Genomic DNA, 25,313 nt, shown 5'->3' with positions numbered 1-25,313 from the left:
CATGAATATAATGACTTATATCTAAATGTAGATATATGTAAATAACTAAATTACAAATACACATGTATTTGAATAAATGAAAAACAAGCTTCACTTCTAAATTTTTTAAACACGTTTAAGTGGTTTATAAAAAAAAAAGTGCCGACACATCAATATTGTGTTGTGGAAGCAGAACCATTAGAAACAGATGTTGAAACTCCAAAGGAAACAATGAAGTCAAATGTTTTTTGGAAAAAGTTTTATTCACAACAACTTTCCTCCAGTGTTGAACATTCACAATGTTTGAAAGGAACAAAGAAGGTCGTCGTCAGGCTGCATAGATCGATCACGAATCAACCGCATCACACGACTCCTGCCACAATCACGGCTGAAACATTATGACCACCTTCATTTAGTAACGAGTTCCTGGTCGGCAGCGAACGTTATACACTATGAGGACGAGTGGTCGTAATGTTTTGGCCGATTCAATCACATGTGACGTGTAACAAACTGATCCTCTTTCACCCGAACATAAAGGAAAGGAAAACATTCGACACTTGCATAGTTCATGTGATTCACAGACGAAAGAGACACGAGGAAAAACATTTCTATGACTTGTTTCCCTTTAGAATTGTTTTTAGTGTTATTATAAACTCATGTTTCTTCCCTTTGCTCCCTCGATACAGCACATGTCAAGACGCACACGCGTGTGCAGGGAGGTCTGCGTGTTCATATATTGCACCACTTTAACCTTAACAGCAAAAAAACAGGAACCGTAATGACCCTAATATAACGCACACCCCGTTTCACACATTGTGATCCCAGCAAGTCATGAAATAAAAAAACACACAAAGAAATGTTTAACCGGAAATAATTGAGCTTTTTTTATATATGAACCAAAGCAGCAAAATATCAGTTTCCAGCTTGAGATTTACCGTAAAATACCCTGAATATATAAGTGTTGAAGAACATATGGAGTTAAAGTTTGAATTAAGAATCCAAGAAACAGTCTTTATTGATAAGAACATTAATAATTTGACTTATTGTTAATATGTGAAGTTAATTCCAGGAAACAAATTAATTTAATTTAGTCAATTTCACCCTCATGTCACAAATTACAACTTTGACTGACAAGTTTGTGACACATTTAAGTGTATATTCGTTTTTATTATATATATATATAATATATATTATTAATGTGATCCTGAATGCACCGTGAACATGAAATCCACTTCTACAGTTAAATAATCAAGATAATGTTGGACGGTTGCTCAGATCCGCGTGAACAAAGCTCCTGTACAGGCGAGTCCCTGAGATTCACACCTGCACAGGTGAGTCCCTGAGCTCCACACCTGCACAGGTGAGTCCCTGAGCTCCACACCTGCACAGGTGAGTCCCTGAGCTCCACACCTGTACAGGTGAGTCCCTGAGCTCCACACCTGTACAGGTGAGTCCCTGAGATCCACCTGCACTTTGACTAAAGTGCTTGTTAAGAAGCAGAGACAAGTTAATCCAGAAGGTTCAGGACATCAAAGTGACTCACGACTCCACAAGAGCTATTTTTGTAAACAGAAAATCCAACTAATATCTGCAAAAATGAATATTTTCTTTTTCTTTTATTCTTAATTATAATAATAAAATAGTTTATTTTCATGGAATAAATGTTGTTGCAGTCGTTAGAAACGTGACCAGAACTTGGACTACGACATGGTCCCGATGACAGAAAGAAGCTCGAACGAGTTTAAAGTGGTTTCTCTCACATGAAGGTTCAACACATCAGAGTCACAGTCCCATGTATGGCTGACAAACGTAGCTCGTTGCTACTGAAGTAACATTCCAACAATATAACAAATCTTTAAATGGTTTCAATATTGCTACCTTTGGATGGCTCAGAATAACAAAGACCTCACATATATGTTCCCCCTGAGATCTTTGTAGATTTTCCCAGAAGGATCTTCTCACTCCTCCTTCTCTCCGGGACCGTAGATCTTCCTCACGCTGGAGTCCAGCAGGAGATCCACGGACCTACGACAGAAGGTCCGTCAGCGACAGTCGGTCTCACAGAACCCTGAACCCTGAAACCCTGGTACTGACCGGTCGATGGGGGTGATGATGAAGGGGATGGTGGACAGGCCGATGGCGGTGGTGGTCCACTTGCGGGCGGGCAGGGGTAACCTGGTGGTGCGCCCCAGCAGGTAGAGCGAGGCGGCGCACACGCGGTTGATGGTGAAGCCCGGGATGATGACGGAGGCCAGAGCCTGCCACAGGAACGTGTCCACCACGGCTGCTGCCACGTGGGCCGTCTTCCCCGGGTTGTCCCCGTGAGACTGGGACACAAGGTTAACTTAACTTAACTTGATGAAATCACCTTAAGAAATACCTTCATTAAATAAATAAATCTGATGAAACCGCAACAATCAAACCTTTAAATTCTATGACTATAATTAGTGATGTGTTGATGAAGCTTCATGAAGCAGGGTCATGAAGTTTAGAGGTCAGTAGGTGGCGCCATCAGTTTAGAAATGATGTGATGTTTCATTAGAACAGTTGTTCAAAACAAAAGGAAAATAGTGCAGAGACGCCATCTAGTGGACTCTGAAAATAATGACACTGCTTCATGACGCTTCATCAGAACCATCACTAACTATATTATATGTTATGTTAGGAATTCATTTTTATTTTATTGTTTCCATTTCGCTCCTTGTTTATGCTTTTGAACCACTACTATTAAGTCCTATTCAAATGTTAATTTATTCATTTAAAATCATTAAATTTACATTTCTTTTAACACATAATATCTTTTAGTTTTTCCCCATTGGAAATAAATGTGTAACAATGTATGCACATATTCCTGCATTTTTGCCCTTATTTGTATGAAATAATTCACATTTGTATTATTAAAATGTATTGATAAATAATATAAGTTCCACAGCTGTTTATGATAATATTAAACATTAAGCAGTAGATTAAACTTAAAGTAGAAAATAAATAAATACTTTAAAAACAACAAAATAAACAGTCATAATTAAATACTCATAATAAATAAAGACAATATATTAGTGATGGTTTGATGAAGCTTCACGAAGCAGTGTCATTATTTTCAGAGTCCACTAGATGGCGGTCTCAGCACTATTTTCCTTTGTTATCAACAACTCTTCTTATGTAACATCATTTTTAAACTGATGGCGCCACCTACTGACCTCTGAACAACATGTTTCATGAAGCTTCATCAGACCATCACTGCAATACATGATAAAATAATGATAAATATACCACAATAAATAGTACTGAATATACAGATCGTACAGTGAGTCACTTCCTCATCGTTGGGTCGGAACCACTTGTATAATCCAGTTAAAGAATTAACTAACAGTGTATTATGTGAAAGTGGTCGCAGCTCAAACATCCACATCATTACAGTATTGATCGACTACATGAAAACAGTCCAGCAGGATATTGACAAAACACAGCAACACACACACACACTTCTCTACTACACACAGCAGGAGTGACAAACTCCATACATATATATGTGTAGTATTGTCGGGGACTTGACTCTGGTGTTGCATTATTTACAGACCACATGACTCTTGATGAAGTCGTAACTGCTTTCATTTGTTTGGAACCAAAATATGTCCAAACATTCGCTTTAATAAGCTCCTGGAGTCGACTGTATCCTCTCGTCCTCAGTTGTAACAGCTTTCATTTGTTTTGAAAACAAATTGTGTCCAAACATTAGCTTTAAAAGCTGCTTTAGTCGACTGTATCCTCTCGTGCTCAGTTGTAACTGTTTTTATTTGTTTTGAAAACTAATTGTGTCCAAACATTAGCTTTAAAAGCTGCTTTAGTCGACTGTATCCTCTCGTCCTCAGTTGTAACGGCTTTAATTTGTTTTGAAAACTAATTGTGTCCAAACATTAGCTTTAAAAGCTGCTTTAGTCGACTGTATCCTCTCGTCCTCAGTCATCGCTGGGATCTCCCTGGTATTTATCGTTCCTTAAGCTTTGGAGGACGTGAACACTGCTGCCATCTAGTGGCCAGAAGTTTACGCTTTAAATATGTGAATGTTAATTGCGAATCAAAGTGTAAAATAAACCATGAAAGAACTGAAATATATAATTTAATAGCCAATTAAATATATAAATTTGTTTTTAATTTGAATCAATAAAGTGCTGCTGAATATCCATATGGTACTGTGAGAAAAATAATAATCTTGTGATATTAAAAAGCTAAAGAGTCTCTCCGGGAGGTTGGACAAGAATTGACGTTAGTAAAAGAGTTAAGAATTAAAGCTGTAAAATGGTGAGTAGGTCAGAAGGTGTGTTAATGTTAGTCGTTCAGCTCTGAGTTAACAGGTTGAGACAGAACCAACGACCGGGTCAGAATCTCACCGCGGCTGCTTTCTTCCCTTTGTCTACGGCGTCGGCGGTGACGTAGACGGTCGCCACAGCATAGGTTCCCCAGACGGCGCTGACCGGGACCAGAGCGCGGAACGCTTCGCCGACTTCATTGGCGTATCCTGTCCACACACATGTGACACAAAGTTGACGACAAGCGACTGATGTCATTTCAACTCAATTCTCTCAAATAAAGCAGCAACACACAAGGATAACATGAATACATTTCTCTGAAAAACTGAGGAAAATCTCTAAACTTAGGAAAATGTTGTCACAAAATGATCTGGAGCTTATAATTCATGTGTTTGTGTCTTCTAGTTTAGAATATTGTAACAGTTTATTTTCATGTCTAAACAAGAAGGATGTGTCTCGCCTGCAGTTGATACAAAACTCTGCAGCGAGAATTCTGACCCGCTCTAGTAGAAGAACTCACATTTCTCCGATCCTTAAAACTCTTCACTGGCTTCCAGTTTCTTTCAGGATCAACTTTAAAATTCTGGTTCTTACTTTCAGATCTATTCATGGTCAGACCTTCCATCAGTGATCTGATCCAGCCTTACACCCCAGCTCGGGCTCTGAGGTCTGTGGATCAGAATCTACTGATGGTTCCTGAACACGCTTCAGGACCAGAGGAGAGAAATCCTTCCAGACTGTTGCTCCTAAACTTTGGAACGATCTCTGTGTTTGATGATCTACTGACTCCTTCAAGAAACATCTTAAGACGTTTTTATTTGTTCAGGCTTTTCCTTGATTTTCTGGAACTCCTGTTGTGTTATCAGTTTTATCTTGATCTTTAAAGTATATACTTTATTGAATATTGTTTTGATTGTTTAAGCGCTTTGTGACCCTGGTCTGGAAAAGCGCTATATAAATAAAAATTCAAATGTAAGTTCGTCTTAAGTTAATCTTGGAAACACTGTTTTTCTGGAGATCAAATGTTATTTACCATAACCACACCATCTCTGCTGTGATTGGTCAAGCTTCAAGATTCGTCACTGCGCGTCATTAATTCCGGAAGTTAGGTTAGGTAGAACTTTATTGATCCCTCAGTCTCTACTTCCAAGGGATCGTTGTATTATCAAAGCGGGGCGTGATTACAGCTGGCTGGAGGAGGAAGTGAGGCCATTATTACATCATAATGGACTCTGCTCTCGTAACCTCTCGTTCGCCCAGATTTCAGACGGAGAATAACGTTATAAAGTAATAAGTAACAAGTAATAATAAACATGGTCATGATGAAGGACTTACTGCATCTTGGAGAGGAAGAGTCAACATTTGAAACATGTCAGTGAGTTAATAGAGTTTGAGTTTCACATTAGTTTCCTTCTAAGATGAATCATGAGAACCTCTGATCCTCTGAATAAAGTCACAGATTACGCCCCGAGAGAGACTTAATTCTTAATTCCTCGCTCGCGTCGACTGTGACCGGAGACAGAATTTTGGCAACGCATTCCTTTTCGACGCAAGCGTTGTTAATAATCCCATCTGACGCCTTCGACAGATGGCGGCTCCGTCTCGTCGACGACAAGATAACACGCTGACATTTATTGGCAATTAAGATTGACCCAGATCTGACTCACTTCTGATAGGTACTGACCACTGCCTGCTTGGAGGCAGATGGTTCTACTGCTATAGAGGCTGGAATTGTAAGTAAGTAAGTAATTTATATTTATATAGCCCTTTTCCAGACCAGGGTCACAAAGCGCTTAAACAATCAAAACAATATTCAATAAAGTATATACTTTAAAGACAGACCTTAAAGAAAAAAGTATATATTAATACAGTCCAGTGTAGAAAGTATTTTACTATATGTTGACAGAAGAAGATAGTTTGCTATTACATAATGTTACACCACTGATGTCCTTCACTCACTGTACTTAACCTCATTTTATTCAATGGAAAGATAAGGTTATTTTTTACAGAAGACACTCAGTGAAGACGTTTGTGAATCTTCAGTCTGTGTCTCAACACGGATGTGACTCATGGTCTCAACTTGACAAACATTAGTTTAGTTTTTCTGTCAACGACAAAAACGAACCGCGATTTTTTAAATCACGTATGAAAATAAAGAAGCTAAAAAGGTCTCGATCTCCTTTGTTGCGTGAACGACCATCATGTGCTGCATGAACGTCCTTCAAAGTTCTCCATAAATAGATGTGACACTGATGTTAGCCTGCTAAGCTAGCAGCTAAGCTAGCAGCCCCCGGGGTCATGATGCGTTTTCTTACACTGTTGTTTTTTCTGTTAGGGATTTAAATCGCGGGTCACGTACCGAGAAAGCGGACCCAGGTGTCCCGGTAAATGTCAACCGTTTTGTCCTCAGAGTTATCCATGTTTTCCCCACTTTTTTCATTCACTCCATCCACCCGGTGTTTCTGCTCCAGGAACCAGGCGTGAGAATTCCCACCGTCAGTGCGAACCATGAAGGGGGCGTTTTAGTCGTCGAATCATCATTTTAAATATTATATTAATATTTAATACGTGAATAACAATTGTTTAACAATTTTAATTGAAATCCAATGAATGGGAAAACTGTTGGGATTGTATTTACTTTGTTGACATCAGGCAACTTGACACACTATTTTATCCTTTGATAAAAGAATGATTAAGCTTTTAAAGATTTAATAAAATCCTGACTAACACTAACAGAAATAAGTTATATATTAACATACATTTCCTTTCAGTCATTAACTTATTATTTGTATTTGCCTCTTATCAAATCAATTAGAGAGGCTAGAATCGAACAGAATAGAATAGTCATAATACATGTTTACTTCTTCTTTTTTTTTTAAACAACTAAAATACTACTACTAGTAACGCAAGATAATTGTATAAGATATAAAGATGTTATTTTTGCGTGTCATCAAAATAGACAGTAGCAATCCATCATCTTTATAAAAAATATAATAAATCAATCCATTACAAACGTTGTTGATTGATGTAAAATATATTAAGAAATTTTAAATACTGATTCCAAAATGAATCCTGTAATATGAACATAATTCAAGACTCTAATGTACTTAACTGATAAAATATTAACTTATCCTAAATAAAACCACCATTAATTTTGTCATTGTCAGCGATATTCCGGGCTGCAGCAGTGACGCCGCAGTAACCAATGAGAAGCAAGCATTTGCAACAAACAGCAGAAGGAACCAATCGGCGCGTAGAAGCGGGAGAACCAATAGAAAAGTCAGGCTGGAGTGTGGGCGGAGCTTCGAGCAACGATGGCCGCAGCCAGCTGTGAGCAGAAACCTTCTCTCTCTGCCTCTTCAGCGACCATGACATCGTTCAAATCCTTCGTGGCTCTGGTCGTGTTGATCTGTTGTGTCCGTCATGGTTCGGCGGACGACGAGCACGAAATGGAGGAGTTTCTGAAGCGGGAGTATTCTCTGTCGAAGCCATACCAAGGTACAGTGGAGCTGATCCGGGACCAGCCGAGACCGTAGAAATTTCTGGAATTTTACTCTTTATTTAAAAATCTATGAATGACATCCAAACAATATTAACTTAGATCTATATTTCTCTTTGTTTTTATCATGTTATTATTATATAAATGGTTCTGATTTAATTCAAAGACCGGATGCAGTTTTATTAAAGGTTCTATTTTTATTTGTTATCTTTATTTCAGGTGTGGGATCTTTAGGCTCCTCCCACTGGGAGTTGCAGGGCGATGCCATGGTAACCACGGAGCAGGTGCGGCTCACACCTGAGATGCAGAGTCGACAGGGGGCAGTGTGGAGCCGCATGGTGAGTACAAACACTTAAAGTAATAACAGTAATAATAATAAATTCTGCTCACATTCTTCACCACAAAGTGTAAATTAAACTCACAAATCTACTCACTAACCAGATAAATATTAGTTTCAACATCCTTACATCTTATATTGACAGTCATAGTTGGCTATAAATGGTGTTTAAAATGAAAGGAAAGGTGCCATAACATGTTCTTTTTAAGTTTTGTTTTGATTATATACTTATGTGTTACCTTTATATAATAATAAACCAACTTAAATTCTCAATTACGAATTTACTACTACTTTAAAACTTCTCAATAAAATGTGTTATGATCAAAATGTTTAATTAAAAAGTGTTTAATGTAATTTTAAAGCAGCAGTTCATTGAAAATAAAATAAAAATAAATAGCATTAAAGCAACGACACACAAGGACGGACAAAAATAAATCCCTGAACCAAACTATTTTTAGAACTCAAGCTAAAAGCACATTGAACTTAACTTAACTTAACTTTACATCGTTGAACAAACCCTTGTTTACTTCTGATCTTAAGGAGCAACTCATGTAAAAACTCTCCTGACTCACTCACATGTTTTAAATGTTGAAATCTTCCTCTCCAAGATACAGTAAGTCCCTCATCATGACCATGTTTTTGAACTTATTCATTTATAAAGTTCTCCCCTGTTTAAAATCTGGGTGAAAGAGAGGTTACGAGAGTGGAGTCCATTACTACGTAATAATGGCTTCACTCCTCCTGCAGCCAGCTGTAATCACACCCCGCTTTGTTAATACAACGAGTCCCTTGGAGTTGGAGACTTCAGGGATTGATTACGTGCAGTGACAAACCTTGGTGATCGACCAATCACAGCAGAGTGGGTGTAGGCTGTGGCTAGCAAGTAATTCAGGATTTTTAATATACATTAAAGTAGTTTTAAATGTTTTTAAATCAATATATTAGGATGTTTCTAATACCACAACATAAACAGTGAATATGAAGTGTAGTCAGAAGGAAAAGCTGTCATTCTTCTATTCAATTTCCATTCACACCCTCATGTGGTTAAGAACATGATGGACTTCTGCTCTCTTGAACTGCTCCAGCGACTTTAACACTGTGACCTCTTAGAGTCACTAGATACACTCAATAGCTTCTTCTGTCCGAGGCAGCCATGTCACCTGAAGGATTGGGAGATGCAGGTGCACTTCAAGATTCACGGACAAGGGAAGAAGAACCTGAACGGAGACGGGTTGGCCATCTGGTACACTAAGGAGCGAATGCAGAAAGGTGAGAACGTCACGACTACTATCACCTGGTGAAGTGTTGATGAAGCTTCATGAAGCAGTGTCATGATGTTTAGAGGTCAGTAGGTGGCGCCATCAGTTTTTAAAATGATGTTTCATTAGAACAGTTGTTCAAAACAAAGGATAATAGCGCACACACCGCCATCTAGTGGGCTCTGAAAACAATGACACTGCTTCATGAAGCTTCATCAACACATCACAAGTCTCACCTGCTGTTGATCCATCCTTCTCCCTCCAGGACCCGTGTTTGGAAACATGGACAACTTCACTGGTCTGGGGGTGTTTGTGGACACGTACCCCAACGAGGAGAAGCATCTTGAGGTACATCAGGGGGTTGGGTGTGTGTGTTGGTTAGAACCAGGTGACATGATGCATCGTGATACTGTAGTAACAAGTATATATGTTTAGTATTGTTGAGTACTTGACTCTGGTGTTGCAGAATTCACGGACCACATGACTCTTGATGAAGTCGTTACTGCTTTCATTTGTTTTTCAAACCAAAATATGTCCAAACATCAGCTTTAAAAGCTGCTGGAGTCGACTGTATCCTCTTGTCCTCAGTCATGGCTAGGATCTCGCAGGATTTTATTGTTGCTTTAGCTGTGGAGGATGTAGTTAATGCTGCCATCTAGCGGCCAGAAGTTAAAAAAAAGTCAATACAGTAATGTATCGATACAGTACCGTAAGAAGTGCATGATATATCCGTGTATCGATATTTTCTAATATGTTCTGGACATGTGGCATGTGTGTTTGTTTCATGCATCCTCCTGGAGACTAGGCTCAAAAGAAGAGATTCACTCCTCGTACTCAGGTAACCACCATAACATGTGATCTGTGAAATTAACCTTTAATTCTGACAACGACATGACATTTACATCATATGTGTCTTTAGTAAGACGGTCAAACACCACTAGACCCTCTTTGTAAAACACAGTAAATGCATCGAAATATACAAAGATTTTAAAGTGTATTTTCCCTTTTCTAAATGTAGTATTTGTTAAGCTTAGGGAATTATTATAAAATGTGTTATTTCGCTGCTGTATATAACTGTTAACAGATAAGGACAAAATAAGCTAACTAGCTACAAGCTACATGGTAACAACAAACAGCCAGGTAGACACAGGATGTGAGATCATCACCCCTGGTGGTGGGTTTAGGTACAATCGGAAAATTAAGAATCCAAATATCAAGGCATTTCTTTAGTTGTATGTTCTCAACAAATAGTAAAAATACAGTTTTATTATATTGTAATATTAACTTCAATTCAATTTATTGCTCTCCTCAAATTTCTGAGGACCCTTTAGCGCCCCCCTCAGGAACCTGTGTAACAAAAATCATTTTCATTGATCAAGCCTCCAATAAATTGACAATACAACAGACAGACTCACACTTCCTGTCACAGGAAGTTCGATAAATACAAACGTTTTCCTGCCAAAGACTAAAAGTGTCGAAATAGAAACACTCGTGGGTGCAGTTGCTACTGTGGCCTCTGGGGGGCAGCACGGCTCCACAGGGTCTCACCCACCTGTTCTGCTCCCCTAGAGGATCTTCCCCTTCATCCTGGCCATGGTGGGCAACGGTACCATCAGCTACGACCACGAGCGCGACGGACGCCCCACGGAGCTCGGAGGCTGCAACGCCATGATCCGGAACCTGAAGCACGACACCTTCCTGTTCATCCGATACATCCGACGACGCCTGACGGTAAAACTGCGAAGTGAATGTGTCGATAGAGAAGTGAAGGAGGGAAGAGAGAAGTGAAGGAGGGAAGAGAGAAGTGAAGGAGGGAAGAGAGAAGTGAAGGAGGATGTTTTCATCTTCACTCTTGATGCACAAACTGAAACATGAGTTAACTTTTTATAGTGTATAGTTTATATTAGTTTAGTTTATATAAGTATAACAGTGTCACCAGAATATTGATGGTATTGAACACATGTTGAAACTTTGGATTTTTTATTGAAATATTGTATTTATTTTTTAAGAATTATAAAATATTTTCGGGGAATCAAATTAAAAGTGTTGAAATATGAATTACATTTTATAGAATTATTTAAATAAATCTTTTTATATTGACATTGTTTAGTTTAAAAGAATAATTGAATTTAAATAAATCTAATATTTTCAAATCTTTCCAATAAGGAGGGAACCCATTGGTTTTGTGCTGGCGGGTAACCTTGACCCAGAGATAACACAAGGGATACCTCAAACACATTTGTTTTCAGGCGAACCAGGTCACATTGATCCAGAGATTACACAAGGGATACCACAAACACATTTGTTTTCAAGTACCAGGTCACCTTGACCCAGAAATAACACAAGGGATACCCCAAGTACATTTGTTTTCGAGCCAGCGGGTCACCCTGACCCAGAGATAACACAAGGGATACCTCAAACACATTAGTTTTCGAATAATGAAAATAAATCATCTAAATTGTATATTATTCTACTTGAAGTCAATTCAATCCATATAAATGTCGTATAATTGTACCACGATAGCAATAAAGTACTGAGATACTGAGATCAATCTCTCAGCCAATCATGTCACTTTTGTGACAAGAGTTTTATATTGAATTAAAAAAGCTACAAATTAAAAAATATCTATTTTAGGACTTTTATTTTTAAATTATTGGAATAAAATTGTCAAACTCCATTTTTAAAAGAAAAATCATTCATTTCTTAAAATGTTAAATTATTTAAAAAAAGAAAAAAATCCTTAAAACATTGCAATAAATACATTCAACAACTGAAATGTAGGGACACCCTGGACAGGAGTCTATACCCGGGACCAGTCGGACAGACAACCGCTCACAAAACAATGAGAATCAAAATCATTTGACTGACGTATAGAAGTTTATTAATGTCAATATTATTCTGAGCAGGTGATGATTGACATTGACGGACAGCACGAGTGGAGAGACTGTCTGGACATCCCGGGGGTCCGTCTGCCTCTGGGGTATTACTTCGGGGCCACAGCTGTCACTGGAGACCTGTCAGGTGAGAGTCAACGTAATACACGTCAAATACATCCATCCATCCTTCCTTCCATATATCCATCCTTCCTTCCTTCCATCCATATATCCATCCATCCATCCTTCCATCCATATATCCATCCTTCCTTCCTTCCATCCATATATCCATCCATCCATCCATCCATCCATCCTTCCATCCATATATCCATCCTTCCTTCCTTCCTTCCTTCCTTCCTTCCTTCCTTCCTTCCTTCCTTCCTTCCTTCCTTCCTTCCTTCCTTCCTTCCTTCCTTCCTTCCTTCCTTCCTTCCTTCCTTCCTTCCTTCCTTCCTTCCTTCCTTCCTTCCTTCCTTCCATCCATCCATCCATCCATCCATCCATCCATCCATCCATCCATCCATATATCCATCCATCCTTCCTTCCTTCCATCCTTCTATTCATAATAATAAATAATGTCTATTTATATAGCGCCTTTCTAGACCAGGGTCACAAAGCGCTTTGACAGCCATTCACACACACTGATGGGAGTAGGCTGCACACCCGCGCCAAGTCTTCCATCCATCCTTCCATTTATCCATCCATCCACATCCTTCCTTCTATTCATCCATCCATCCTTGCTTCCATTTATTCATCGATCATCTATCCATCCATCCTTCAATTTATCCATCCATCCTTCCTTCTATCCATCCATCCATCCATGCTTCCATTTATCCATCCATCCATTGATCATCCATCCATCCTTCAATTTATCCATCCATCCATCCTTCCTTCTATTCATCCATCCTTGCTTCCATTTATCCATCCATCCATCCATCCATCCATCCATTGACCATCCATCCATCCATCCACCCACCCTTCCTTCCATCGATCATCCATCCATCCATTCATCAATTTATCCATCCATCCATCCTTCTATTCATCCATCCATCCATCCATCCATCCTTCTATTCATCCATCCATCCATCCATCCTTCTATTCATCCATCCATCCTTGCTTCCATTTATCCATCCATCCATCCAACGATCATCCATCCATCCTTCCATTTATCCATCCATCTATATGAGCTTCTTATAGCATCATTTTCATCACCCTTAATGTTAGCGTGAAAGCCATTAGCGTCCAATTTGTTAGCATAGTTAGCCTAGCTCAGAACCAGTCGCCCCATCACTGAATTCTAACAAAAACTAAAAGCACAATCACAAAAACTAAACATAATATACACCAAAAAATAAAAGCGCATGCAGAACCAAAAATAGTTTTATTTTTGAGGTTTTCACCTTTTTTTTATTGCGATTTTGGAAATTTTTGGTTTAGGTTCAGTGCAATCAGTTTATTGAATAGTTAAATTAACGTTTTATTTTATTTTACAATAGTAGAAACATTTTTTTTTGAGGTTAAAAAGCTAAAAAGGATTGATATTAACATTTAAAGTTACTTTATAGTAATTATATCATTAAATTATTCCCTAAATGTATTAACTATTAAAAAAAACAACAACTTCCATTGTGGTTTTGTCTTTTCTTTCAGTGAATATACTTTTATTTTTGTAGTTTTTCCTCAAAAGTCAATTTAACGACAGTCCATCAACCTTTATCGGAACTTTTAGTTTAGAAAACGGTAACGAAAACTCATGGAATTATGTAAAAAAAACAAAAAAAAAACATTATAATGTTAAAGTAAAAACCACTCGTTTATATATATTAATAAAATGCCATTTTATTCTGGTATTCACTATAATTTAAGTTGATTTAATGTTTTTCTTCCAGACAACCACGAAATCATCTCTTTGAAACTCTACCAGCTGACGGTTCTGAGGAGCAAGAAGGACGAGGAGGACGAGGACGAGGTCACCGTCCCGAGCGTGGACAACATGGAGCTCCTGCGAGGTGACGCCACACAAACCATCTACACTCGTTCTTTTCTTTGCCTCACCTCCTCCGCTCTCCTCCTCCAGTGATCGAGAAGGAAGAAGGGATGAGCGCCGTGTCCATCTTCTTCACCGTCCTCTTCTCGCTGCTGGGCTGCGTGTTCCTCATCGTCATCGGCATGGTGGTCTACGGTCACTGGACCGAGAGCCGCCGCAAGCGCTTCTACTGAGACGCGACTGAGCACGAGAGGATGCAGTTCTCGGGAGGAGGAGGAGACGCTGGAAAACCTGACGAGCCTCAATGAAGCGACAGGAGTCTTGAACCTGTCGGACTGGAACCGTCGCAGCCTTTATTCTGCTTCGTTTCTTCTCACCATGAAGTCACAGAAACATGAAGCAGTTTTATAACGTTTTATATCTTCATCGACGACTTTTAAATTATTTACGTCTATATTTTCATACTCAGGTCGTGTCTGATTATGTGGCGTCTGCACTGAAGAGTAAAACACAATTATTTATGAATTATTCAAGAATATCCGTTTGTTCTTTTGTTTTGTATATTTATTTTCATGATTGATGGTTTGAATGAACGTTTGTTAGTTTACAAATATTTAAAAAGAAAAGTTTATTAAAAGTCTAAAACAATCCAGAGCTTCTTCTTGCTTAAACGCATGTAACTAGATAGTAAATCAAATATATTATATTGTTATTATTGATGATGATACCGTATCAATATTCAACAGCATCCTTTTTTTTTTTTTTTGGCTTTATAATCATATTTTCTTTATGGTTCATATTTCAATAAAGTTTTTTTAAATAAAATGATTCAATTTCTTTATTTACACTTAACATGCAAATATTCACTCCTGCCACTAGAGGTCAGCAGTCCTCACATCCTCCGCAGCTAAAGCAACAATGAAATCCCTTGTGATCTGATGACTGAGGATGAGAGGATACAGTCGACTCCAGCAGCTTTTAAAGCTGATGTTTGGACATATTTTGGTTTCAAAAACAAATGAAAGCAGTTACTTCAGTTATCCAGTCATGTGGTCTGTAAATTCTGTAACACCAGAGTCAAGTACTCGACAATACTACAAATATATAACTGTTACTACAGTATCATAATATATTGTATTGTTGCCCCTGTGTCGTAATGTGTATCGTTAGAATTAACAACAAACATGGAGTGCGTTTGTACAATTTTGTGTCGCATAAAAAAATCATTAGTTCCTAAGCAGCTAAAGATAAATTCTCACAAGATCCCTGTAGTGACTGAGGACAAGAGGATACAGTCGACTCAAGCATCTTTTAAAGCTGATGTTTGGACATATTTTAGTTTAAAAAACAAATGAAATCAGTTACGACTTCGTCAAGAGTCATGTGGTCTGTAAATTCTGCAACACCAGAGTCAAGTACTTGACAATACTACAAATATATCCTCGTTACTACAGTATCAAGATATATCGTATTGTTTGGTTTTGTATTATAAACACTTTTACAGACTGCCTTTTATGTCATTTTCACCTCTTAACTGATTCATTCATAGGTTTTTACTTTTAATTATTTTACTCAAATACGCATTTTATCAACTTAACCAAATGTAATTTGTCTTTAAAACATTCTGTGAAGCTTTTAAGAAGAAAACATGGATTTGAAAACGTCACAGTGGATTAAGAACAGTAGTTACAACAATATGATCAAAGTTCTATAAAAGAAAAGTTAGTATTATTAGGTGGAAATAAATCAGAGCTTGAAGAATAGTTTCCAGCGAATACAGCCTTTGAAGCCGAGCGTGTGATCCCAGATCCTGGTCACATGACACGCTTTCAAGAAGGTCACGATGGTTGGAGAGCCAATGATTATTTTATTACAAAAATAAAATACAAATGATGAACACAGCAGACTTGTTACCCAAACCAAACCTCACTCAGTGCTTTGTATCTAAACACAGATAGTCCAGCGTGTTTGTGGATGACGGAGCTGAGATGGTTTTTATGACCTTCTTGTGCGAAGGAAACATTTCTATCCACTTGTGCGCGAGTATGAAAGGCAACGGCTCCGTCAGTGGAAAGTCCAGAAGCGTCAAAGCGGGTCAAAATAGAACAGAGCGTCATAAAGAGGTTCCTCACGACAAGGGGTTAGTGGTTGACGGAGGGAAAGGAGCCAAAGTCGTACAAAAGACTTCTTTCAAAAACCTCGCGGACACACAAGCGTTCAAACACCATCACCAAACTCAAAGGTTACAGTACAGTGCGGAGCTGCTGGTACCAAGATACATATTGCGAGTACTGAAGCTCAGGGGTCAAGGGTCAGGAGGTGTTGGTGGTGGGGGATGGGGGGGTCGCAGCATTTAACAGTAGGTTCATGTTGAGTTTGCATAGCTCGGCGGAGTCAAGTACGACTTGAAATGAAGGAGACCAGGAGGAGAAACGGGGGGAGTTCAAGAGAAACCTGAGAGAGAGGGAGAGCAGGAAGCCAAGAAAGACAAGAAAGTCAAGGGGGCGATGGGAGGATAGAAAAGTCAGGGGGGGGTCAATGGAGGATAGAAAAGTCAGGGGGGGTCGATGGAGGATAGAAAAGTCAGGGGGGGTGTCGACGGAGGATAGAAAAGTCAGGGGGGTCGATGGAGGATAGAAAAGTCAGGGGGGTTGATGGAGGATAGAAAAGTCAAGGGGGGGTCGATGGAAGATAGAAAAGTCAGGGGGGGGGTCGATGGAAGATAGAAAAGTCAGGGGGGGGGTCGATGGAAGATAGAAAAGTCAGGGGGGGGCGATGGAAGATAGAAAAGTCAGGGGTCAATGGAGGATAGAGAAGTCAAGGGGTCAATGGAGGATAGAAAAATCAAGGGGTCGATGGAGGATAGAGAAGTCAAGGGGTCAATGGATGATAGAAAAGTCAAGGGGTCAATGGAGGATAGAAAAATCAAGGGGTCGATGGAGGATAGAGAAGTCAAGGGGTCAATGGAGGATAGAAAAGTCAGGGGTCAATGGAGGATAGAAAAATCAAGGGGTCGATGGAGGATAGAGAAGTCAGGGGTCAATGGCGGATAGAAAAGTCAGGGGTCGATGGAGGATAGAAAAGTCAGGGGTCGATGGAGGATAGAAAAGTCAGGGGTCGATGGAGGATACAAACAAGAGATTCAGATTTCAAACCAAGTCTGGGGGTTCTGGAGACTTTGAGACCTTCAAGGTCAGAGACCAAGAGAAGATGAATTCAAGGATAAAAACCGAACCATCAATCCGAGTCGGCTTCAAACACTTTGAGACTGAAACCCAAGATCTTGAGAAGGTCCTCGTGAAGACAAGGGTCTTAAAGGGATCAAGTCAAGATCTCACAGTTGGAAAGGGAGCTGCTATGATCCAGGACTTGAGGCGTTGCGAAGACTTTATTGGGGTCAAAATGTTAAGTGGCTTTGAAAACAACAACATACAGGGTTAGGATCTGTAAAGTTGAAGGTGCGAACTAGTGGGAAAACATCCAAAGTCTGGTGGTTTTGACCCTCTGAGGCGCAGAGACTAGACCTAGAATTTAGTTCTAGTCCAAGGTCAACTAAAGTTCTTCCCTGATCCCTCAGTTTAACTGGGATCACTCCTTTGTTTCCAAATCGTTGTTGTTGAACATTGTTTCCAAAAGGGAAGCAAACATCAAGACGAAAAGGCAACATCACCGTAGAGCCGCAAACAATCAGACGTGACCAAGAACATGAGATGATCCATAAGTATGAAACGGTTTTAGCCCTTAAAGCTCCCGGACAGCTGGGAGGAAAAAGTTCCCTCTGGTTCGGATCACGAGAGCAGGATTCTCTCGCGACGGAGTCGAGTCACGAGACGAGTCGTCGCGCTTTTCGATCCTCGTCGCCTCAACTAAACTCTTCAAAAAAAAACAAACATGTGGTCAATCACTTCAGTGCCACGACTAACTACACACACGGCTATTGTCACACGGACACACAACTCTACCACAAGCGTCCATGGTGTTCTCAGAAGACTCCACACATGACTTCTTCTACTCTAACAAGGCCGTCCTTCACCAAAATAAAGCGTCGAGAGGCGACACAAGCTCACGTCTCTCCAGCCGGTCGTGACGAGCGACGGCGTCTCTTCACACGAGGAAGATCCTGCCATCGGTGTCGACCTTCGTCTTCAGTGGAACACGAATCCTCAACCGGTATCCGTTGCTAAAAATATCTTTATTTATAATAGCCTGAATTAAATTCCCTGGCCTGCCCTCTGCGTTTGATAACATCTATTTATAATCCGGTCCATACCGGGGGAACTTTCTCCACGTCACCTGCGACGACCTCTCGCTAATGCACCTCAAAGTCCGGTGCCAGTGGAAAAATACCAGAGGAGACGTCGCTCCAGCGGCTCCGTATTACGTCCACAAATTAAAAAGCGACTGAATGGAGACCAGCTGAGGACAGACCTCGAGCGTCCGAGCTTCGTGTGGATGAGATCAGGATTCAAGCAGCTGGGCCAGGACTTTAAACTCAACATAAACAAGCGAGCCCTTCAGGAACATCTCAAAATCTCCTCTGGCTCTAGAAACATCTGCTGCCAGTTGAGATAACGTCACCGAAACATCTTCGACATTCATGGGATGAGATCGGAAAACGACTCATAAACAAGACTTTTGTAAAGAGAAACTGAAATCATTGAAACATTTGTCTATAGACTTTGTTTTCCTGTCAAACTAACACAGTCTGAAGTCGAAAGTATTAGTGGTTATAATGTGAGAAGACGTTCTCAGGAGATTCACCGGCAGATATTCCATAAAAATAAAAGGAAAAAAAAGAATCTGAATGCATTCGACGAGACACGCCATCATTTTTTAAAGTGTTTTTTTTCTTAATTTGCGTCGACCGTGTTGGTGTCGTCATGACAAAGAAGTGATTGTTAAATCCCTCTTTGGAACATTGTAACTGTGACGAGACGTTCTGAGATGTCAACAAAGGCTTTTTTTTTGGTTCGCTGTCGTCGTCACGAACAGGAACACGGGGGGGGGAGGAAGGGGGCGTGTGCAACGTTGAAAACCCACTTCCTGTTCGTGCCCTCGGCTGTAGAAAACAACACACACTTCACACTGGAGAGCCAGGATGACCTCAACTGCGTCACACAAACAATCGCGCAGCTTTTGGGGGCGAAAGACAAACAAAAAGTCGATTCTTTTCAAAAGTTTTTCAAAGGCTCTTCTACAAAAGTGGTCGCCGAGCACGGATGTCTGTGACGACACGTGTCCGTCGTCCAGATCCTAGTGGTTGAGAAAGAGCCGGGAAATGTGACGTCAACGATCGCCAGCTCACTTCCTGCCGCGGGACAAGTTCGACGTCCATGAGCGTCTGCTGGTTTCCCCCAAGAAGCCGAAAGAAAGCGAAGCAGAAAAATCAACCAGGAGTCATTGTTCGTCCTCTCGCCGTTCGACAACGACGGCAACATTAAAGCACCCCGTGAGAAACAAGGCGTGGCACTGGTCGGCTGGTTCCTGGACCAGCGACTCACACCAGGTGGTCTCCGGCGCCGGTGTCGGCGGTCTGTCGGGCCGGCTTGTGTCTGCTGGCGCGGTGATGCCCGGAGCAGCACTGCCCGTCCGCCGCCCTGCACGTCTGATCCTCCACGTCCTGCTCCAGCCCGCAACCCTCGTCCATGTCCAGCCGGCAGACGCACACCTCGATCCCCGAGTCGCCCGTCACGTGGCGGCGCCGGGTCACCAGCTCCTCCTCGTCCTCCTCCTCGGGGTCCGGAGCGTGGGCGTTCTCCTCGGCCTGACCCGGAGGCCCGGAGGACGAGCCCGGGTCGGACGCCCCGGGCTCCTCTTCTGGCAGGGGCTGCAGCACCGGGACGGTCGCGGGAGGGCTCACCTGTGGCTGGGGGGCCGCTTCCGGGGGGTCCTCGGAGTACGGGGGCGGCGGTGTGGGAGGGTGACCCACCACCTCCTCGTAGTCGGGGAGTTTGCAGTCGTTCCAGAACCCTGAAAATGAGCGACACGGGTTTAGTTTCTGCACAAGATTCAGGCTTCCTGTCTGAGGTGCGTCGCCATCTTCAGTCGACTCTTTGAATCCATTCAGAGCCAGAAATAAAAGAAATAGAAGCATCTGTCGTTCTGTAGTAGCTTCATGTTTAACTCTTTTAGATCAGGTACCTTAGGGAGATTCTCTCCAATAGAATCACTTTACAGCAAAGAAAACTTAAGCTGAAACACTCCAGACAGAAGAACTGATCGACAGTATATTTAAAATGGAAAAAAATACAAATTCACACAAACTATGTCATAATATATGTAGGAAATGTACGCATTTAATGAGTTAAGAACATAATAAGAGATCCTTCGTCTTGATTTATAATGTTATATCGCATCAACCACTAGACTTTTTAAGTTCATCTCTTATACTGTCATGGATTATAACAGTAAGTTTGAATTCATTAATACAATTAAAACCGTTATACATATATAGTGTTTTATTTTTTTCTTGCTCTAACATTTTGGAAAGGTTTTTAAAGAGATTTAGATTTTCCATTAACAAAATAAAGAATAAATGTTTGGAAAACTTCAAATAAAAAAAACAACCTTTTTTAATGTTATCCATTTTTAACTGGGTTTTATTTGCTTTTGTCAAACTTGAAAAATACACTTTATCAGGAGCTACATTTATATTAAGTAAAAGTTGCAGATAGAAGAGGAAAAAAAAGAGGCAGAATATTTAGTTGAAACTCAAGTCTTGAAGCTTAAGATGTAGATCCAATGCTTGAAGTATGGATTTACAAATGCATCATGTCGTAACAAATAAGCAAAGAAAAGCGATTACATATTAAGTTATTTCATTGAATATCAATATTATACACATTTAACAGATTAAAAACACAAATAATTCTAATGAAAATGACAAACGTAAAAGTGATAAAAGTTATAACTTTGGGAAATGATGGATCTTAAACATAACCAAAGTACATTGTATTAATGGTAACTAGTAAAAGATACTCAAAATAAGAACAGCTTTTAACTGCTACCGTCTGACTTGTTAAAAACATTTGCACGAGGGTCTGAGAATCATGTGAATAAATAGACGCAGATAACGTTTCAAATCCTGACCCCAAGTCAAAGACTTCCGACCGTAACAAGTCGACACCATGTCACACTCATGTTCAGCTCGTAGACTCGTTATTAAGTTTCTGTCACCGCCTTGAAAGCAGCCACGAGGATCATCATCGTCTCATCATCGGACATGCGATCATGGGAATGCTCGGCCCGGACCGGAGCGCGATGATGGGACGTGACTTCACCGTCTCTCAATTAATGACATGCACTCGAGTCAAGAGCAGCTGTGGACAGAGTGGGGGGCCGGGGGGCTGGACGCCATGAAGCAGGCAAAACAAAAGCTGGGAGGGATTTGTTGAGGAACTTTGTGACACCACAGATGAAAAGAATTGATTCACTTTAAAGTTGCATCTTTCGTCATGTTCAAGAATCTCTTCTATAAAGTCAAAATTTGAACTAAAATTCTTGTTTGTCTTAATCCTTCCTACAGTGGATGTATTGTTATTAACAGACAGTTTGCTTAGTGCTGAGATTTAATATAAACTTTTAACTTCCTGTTTTCATGCGGTAACTGTGCTGGAATCACAGTAAATGTTCAGCTCACTTCTGGTGGTTGTCGACAGTGCAACAGTTCATTAATCCATGAACACTTCCATCATACATCTGGAGCACTTTCATTAAAGCAAACACCTCAACATCTGGATTGTAACTTTGAGCTTGATCGGTTCCTATGCTTACGCTTAGTTTCTTTGTTATTTTTCTTTGATCTATGTTCTTTACCTTTAGATTTCGATTGTATCATCTTGTTCTTTCTCTTTATTTCTCTTTGTTCTTATGTTATTTTGATTATTTTTTATGAAAAATTGCTGTATTTGCTGTGGCTAATTGGAAAAAAAAAACATTTCCTGAAGTAGACCTCCTGAGGGATCAATAAAGTTCTACCTATCACTAACCTACCTAGAGTATTCATAAAAAAACACAAGAATTACTGGACATCACTGTACAGGCAGAGTGTTTTAAACAGGTGAGCACATCTTTCAGACTCGTGGCTCGGGGGCCAAATCCAGGTCATCTTATGTGGCCCACCGGGAGGTTGATTCAAAAATAGATTAATGTTCATGTTGCTATGGAGACTTATAAAGATGCCAGTGTTTAAGACACAATCAGGAACATAGATTATGTCAGCAATACTAATACAACTTTCAGAATCATAAACTTTTATTTTTTGGTGAAGTAGAACAGAAATAATTCAGATGGATTGAAGACAATATCACACGTCCTCTTTTGTTTAGTCCAAGATAAGTACTGCTAAAATGTTTTGGCCCTTGTGTGACCGAGTTTAAGCAAAGCAACAAGTCAAGAAGTAAGATCGGCGCAGAGAAAGAGTTGTACTCACTCAGGTTGAGCGGTGGAGGTGAAATGAAGGAGGTGGACGCTCCCTGGTACGCCATGAGGCTGATCTCTCGCTGCCGCTGCTCCTGCTGAAGACGCATCTTAACCCTGCGGTGACGGTACGCACAGCAGCAGCTCAGCATGATGATCAGCGTCCACACCAACCAGAACCCTGCAACACGCACGCCGTCGTCTCGTCACGGAAGTGACTCACAGGTTTTGAATCCACGCCAGCGTCACTTACACCACAGCTCGTAGTAGTAGGTGCAGCACTCCGTCTCTCCGCAGCAGTAGCCCATCTCACAGCGGTACTGCTCATTGTTGACACCAAAACAGAACTCCTTCCCCTAAAACGAGCACTTGGTTAGAAGAGAGGAAATCTGACTCATATTTCAGCTAAAATGGTGCACAGCACATTAAAATGGAAGCTGAAAAAAAAACAAAGAAGGGGGATGAAGAAATCAAGCTCTTTCCATAGACAGAATTCTCTGAACTAAGAGGGTCTGGAAGGTAAAACATGGCAACCATTAGTAGCACTTTATAATCGGAATCGGAAATTTTTATTGCCAGTGTTTTGGGTGTCAGTAGAGAATAAAATAATGAAATAAAACAACACACAAAATAAGCATTAGAAAAACAGACCCGAGCACCAGTGCAGCCGTTCTACATATTAATATAGTAGTATAGATATTATTTGTCACTTTTTTGCAACCTCACTGTCTCAATTTAAACTAAAAGTGTTATTCACGATAATATTAAATACCTTTAAGTATGGCTTCAACTCACTTTAAATATATATAAATAGGTGTTTATAAAGGAAAGTGGTGAATAGAGTGGATAAATAAGCAGGTTTTATTCTTCACAAGAATGAAAGGAAGAACATTTATTGGTCATGATGTAGGTCAAAACTATAGTAACGTAAGTCCATTTGTTTTTGTTTGGTCCAATAAAAATATGCGATAAGTACGACTTTACAATTCAAAAGGTATAAAGTAAAAGATGATAAAGACAATAACAAGGAAATGGATGTAGTTGCTGAGGAAGGAGGTTTAATAACAGGTAGACAAAAAGTTTGTTTGTCCATTAGACTCCACTAAAATCCTAAAATACTGTTCATTTAAAGAAGAAGAATATTTAAAGTCTGACATTCACCAATGCAATGTTCTATCACTGGACCATGTATTGTTACATCCTACTTTGTCGAGAAAACAGTCAAATATTAGCTCAACAAATCAGGGGTTTTGTAAATAAAACAAGAATAACTGATAGAAAGCGTTATTTCCAAAGGCCTGTTGGACTCATATTTGTTCACACCAGTTATTTTTCGGGAAGAAAAACCTCTGGAATCTGGTGCAGTCCCAGCAGTTACATCAACAAGCAGGAATAAACAGGTCAGTGTGGCGGAGAACATTAGCAGCAGCTACTAACACTAGCTCTAATCTTCATTGCTTTTAAACCTACAACTCGAGGGATGAGGAAAATGTGAAAATGTTGTACAAAGACACGCATGTTTTGGTGTTTACTCGGGGAGTGAAAACTCTGACTAACTGACGTCATCTACGGCCAACACTCTCCGACCGAGTCGGTTTCTTTTGTGGAGGAGACAAAAAAAAAGGACCGGATGAAGGCCTTCACCCAGCCCCAAAGCCGCGACCTCTCGTACAAGCGGCATCCGACTCGGCGACCGCTCGCAGCGGCTTACCTGCACCAGCGAGGTCCCGGTGCAAAGAAGACCTACAAGGGATCCCAGCGCTTTCTGCGGCATCGTCCTGGGTTTTCGGCCGGTGGCGCGACGGGAATCATATAGTACGACGGATGTATGGATTTACAGGAGCCGTTAGCATTCAGACATGTTTGATGTCTGTGGACCGAGAAGCGGCGGTGGGAGTAATATAAGAGCGGATCCAGGGGGCGCTGTTGAGGCGCACGTCCGGGGTTCATGTCAGTCAACTTCGTCCAGTTCAATACGGAAGCTGCACTGTTTTATTCTTTATCGCTAAATATATATATTTTGATTAAGTTCAAACTATGTGTTGTGGTTAAAAAGTAAATCCCGGAAATGATGCCTTAATCTTTTTGTTTCGAAATTATGATTTGTTAGTCTTTTTTTTTTATTGAAATATTTATATTTTATTTGTATTTATATGCATTTTATGGTAAAAACTTCCTATTTTATTTAATGTATTCTATTTATGAATATCTGTTTGATTCCATCAATATTATTTTATTCTTCAACACTGGCAATAAGTGTTTTATGATTCTGAAAGTCAATATTTAATATTAAAACTAAAACAAAAAACGTCAAGAAAAGTCAGGCCTTTTACAATTGACCAATGATAAGTAAAACATCATTATGAACATGTTTTAAATTTCGGTATCGATCAATTTTAATACGGTATTGATCAATAAAGTATAAATCCATCATTCTACATAATACTTAATAATCATCAACTATCTAATAGTGCGTGAATGCTCCTCCCATGATGCAACACTAATAGACTCAGGGACTCGTTCGTTCCTCGTGCAATTAGATTGTATAATTCTGAGTTTGGGGGCAGGAATGTTCTATTTAGATCTTTTTATAGTTTTCTTTGTGTTATTTTTCTTTGATCTATGTTCTTCATACTTAGATTTTTGTCATT

General features: G+C 40.0%; 3 protein-coding genes across 5 annotated transcripts; 1 reads left to right on the top strand and 2 right to left on the bottom strand.

Annotated features, from left to right (window-relative positions):
* Positions 1–221: 221 nt before the first annotated feature.
* On the bottom strand, positions 222–6,775 carry mtfp1 (mitochondrial fission process 1). Of its 2 annotated transcripts, XR_015711321.1 has the most exons (5): positions 6,649–6,775; positions 4,371–4,498; positions 2,074–2,306; positions 1,390–2,004; positions 222–1,331 (listed from the first exon to the last, which is right to left on the bottom strand). XR_015711321.1 is itself a non-coding variant. In XM_087790776.1 (4 exons), the coding sequence occupies exons 1-4, from the start codon at positions 6,707–6,709 to the stop codon at positions 1,938–1,940; spliced, it is 489 nt and encodes a 162-aa protein (XP_087646902.1). In that variant the 5' UTR covers positions 6,710–6,775; the 3' UTR covers positions 222–1,937. The 2 variants fall into 2 exon arrangements, 1 of the variants encoding a protein (XP_087646902.1); XM_087790776.1 differs by having other exon boundaries at positions 222–2,004.
* lman2la (lectin, mannose-binding 2-like a) lies at positions 6,593–15,048 on the top strand. 2 transcript variants are annotated; one of them, XM_087790774.1, is made up of 10 exons: positions 6,593–6,673; positions 7,457–7,787; positions 8,008–8,126; positions 9,277–9,394; positions 9,650–9,732; positions 10,190–10,222; positions 10,954–11,115; positions 12,291–12,405; positions 14,147–14,266; positions 14,335–15,048. In XM_087790774.1, exons 2-10 carry the CDS (start codon positions 7,604–7,606, stop codon positions 14,475–14,477), a joined length of 1,077 nt encoding a protein of 358 aa, XP_087646900.1. In that variant the 5' UTR covers positions 6,593–6,673; positions 7,457–7,603; the 3' UTR covers positions 14,478–15,048. The 2 variants fall into 2 exon arrangements, with proteins under 2 accessions (XP_087646900.1, XP_087646901.1); XM_087790775.1 differs by lacking the exon at positions 10,190–10,222 and having other exon boundaries at positions 14,335–15,047.
* A 1,934-nt stretch (positions 15,049–16,982) lies between these two features.
* wbp1 (WW domain binding protein 1) lies at positions 16,983–24,545 on the bottom strand. The gene is made up of 4 exons (XM_087790773.1): positions 24,374–24,545; positions 22,916–23,018; positions 22,676–22,843; positions 16,983–20,214 (listed from the first exon to the last, which is right to left on the bottom strand). The coding sequence occupies exons 1-4, from the start codon at positions 24,434–24,436 to the stop codon at positions 19,742–19,744; spliced, it is 807 nt and encodes a 268-aa protein (XP_087646899.1). The 5' UTR covers positions 24,437–24,545; the 3' UTR covers positions 16,983–19,741.
* Between the last annotated feature and the right edge of the window lie 768 nt (positions 24,546–25,313).

Source organism: Callionymus lyra, chromosome 5, assembly GCF_982586985.1.
Source record: "Callionymus lyra chromosome 5, fCalLyr1.hap1.1, whole genome shotgun sequence".
Classification (NCBI taxonomy): Eukaryota; Metazoa; Chordata; class Actinopteri; order Syngnathiformes; family Callionymidae; genus Callionymus; species Callionymus lyra.
The sequence above is the reverse complement of the archived record's forward strand: the minus strand, read 5'-3'. Positions and strand labels throughout refer to the sequence as shown.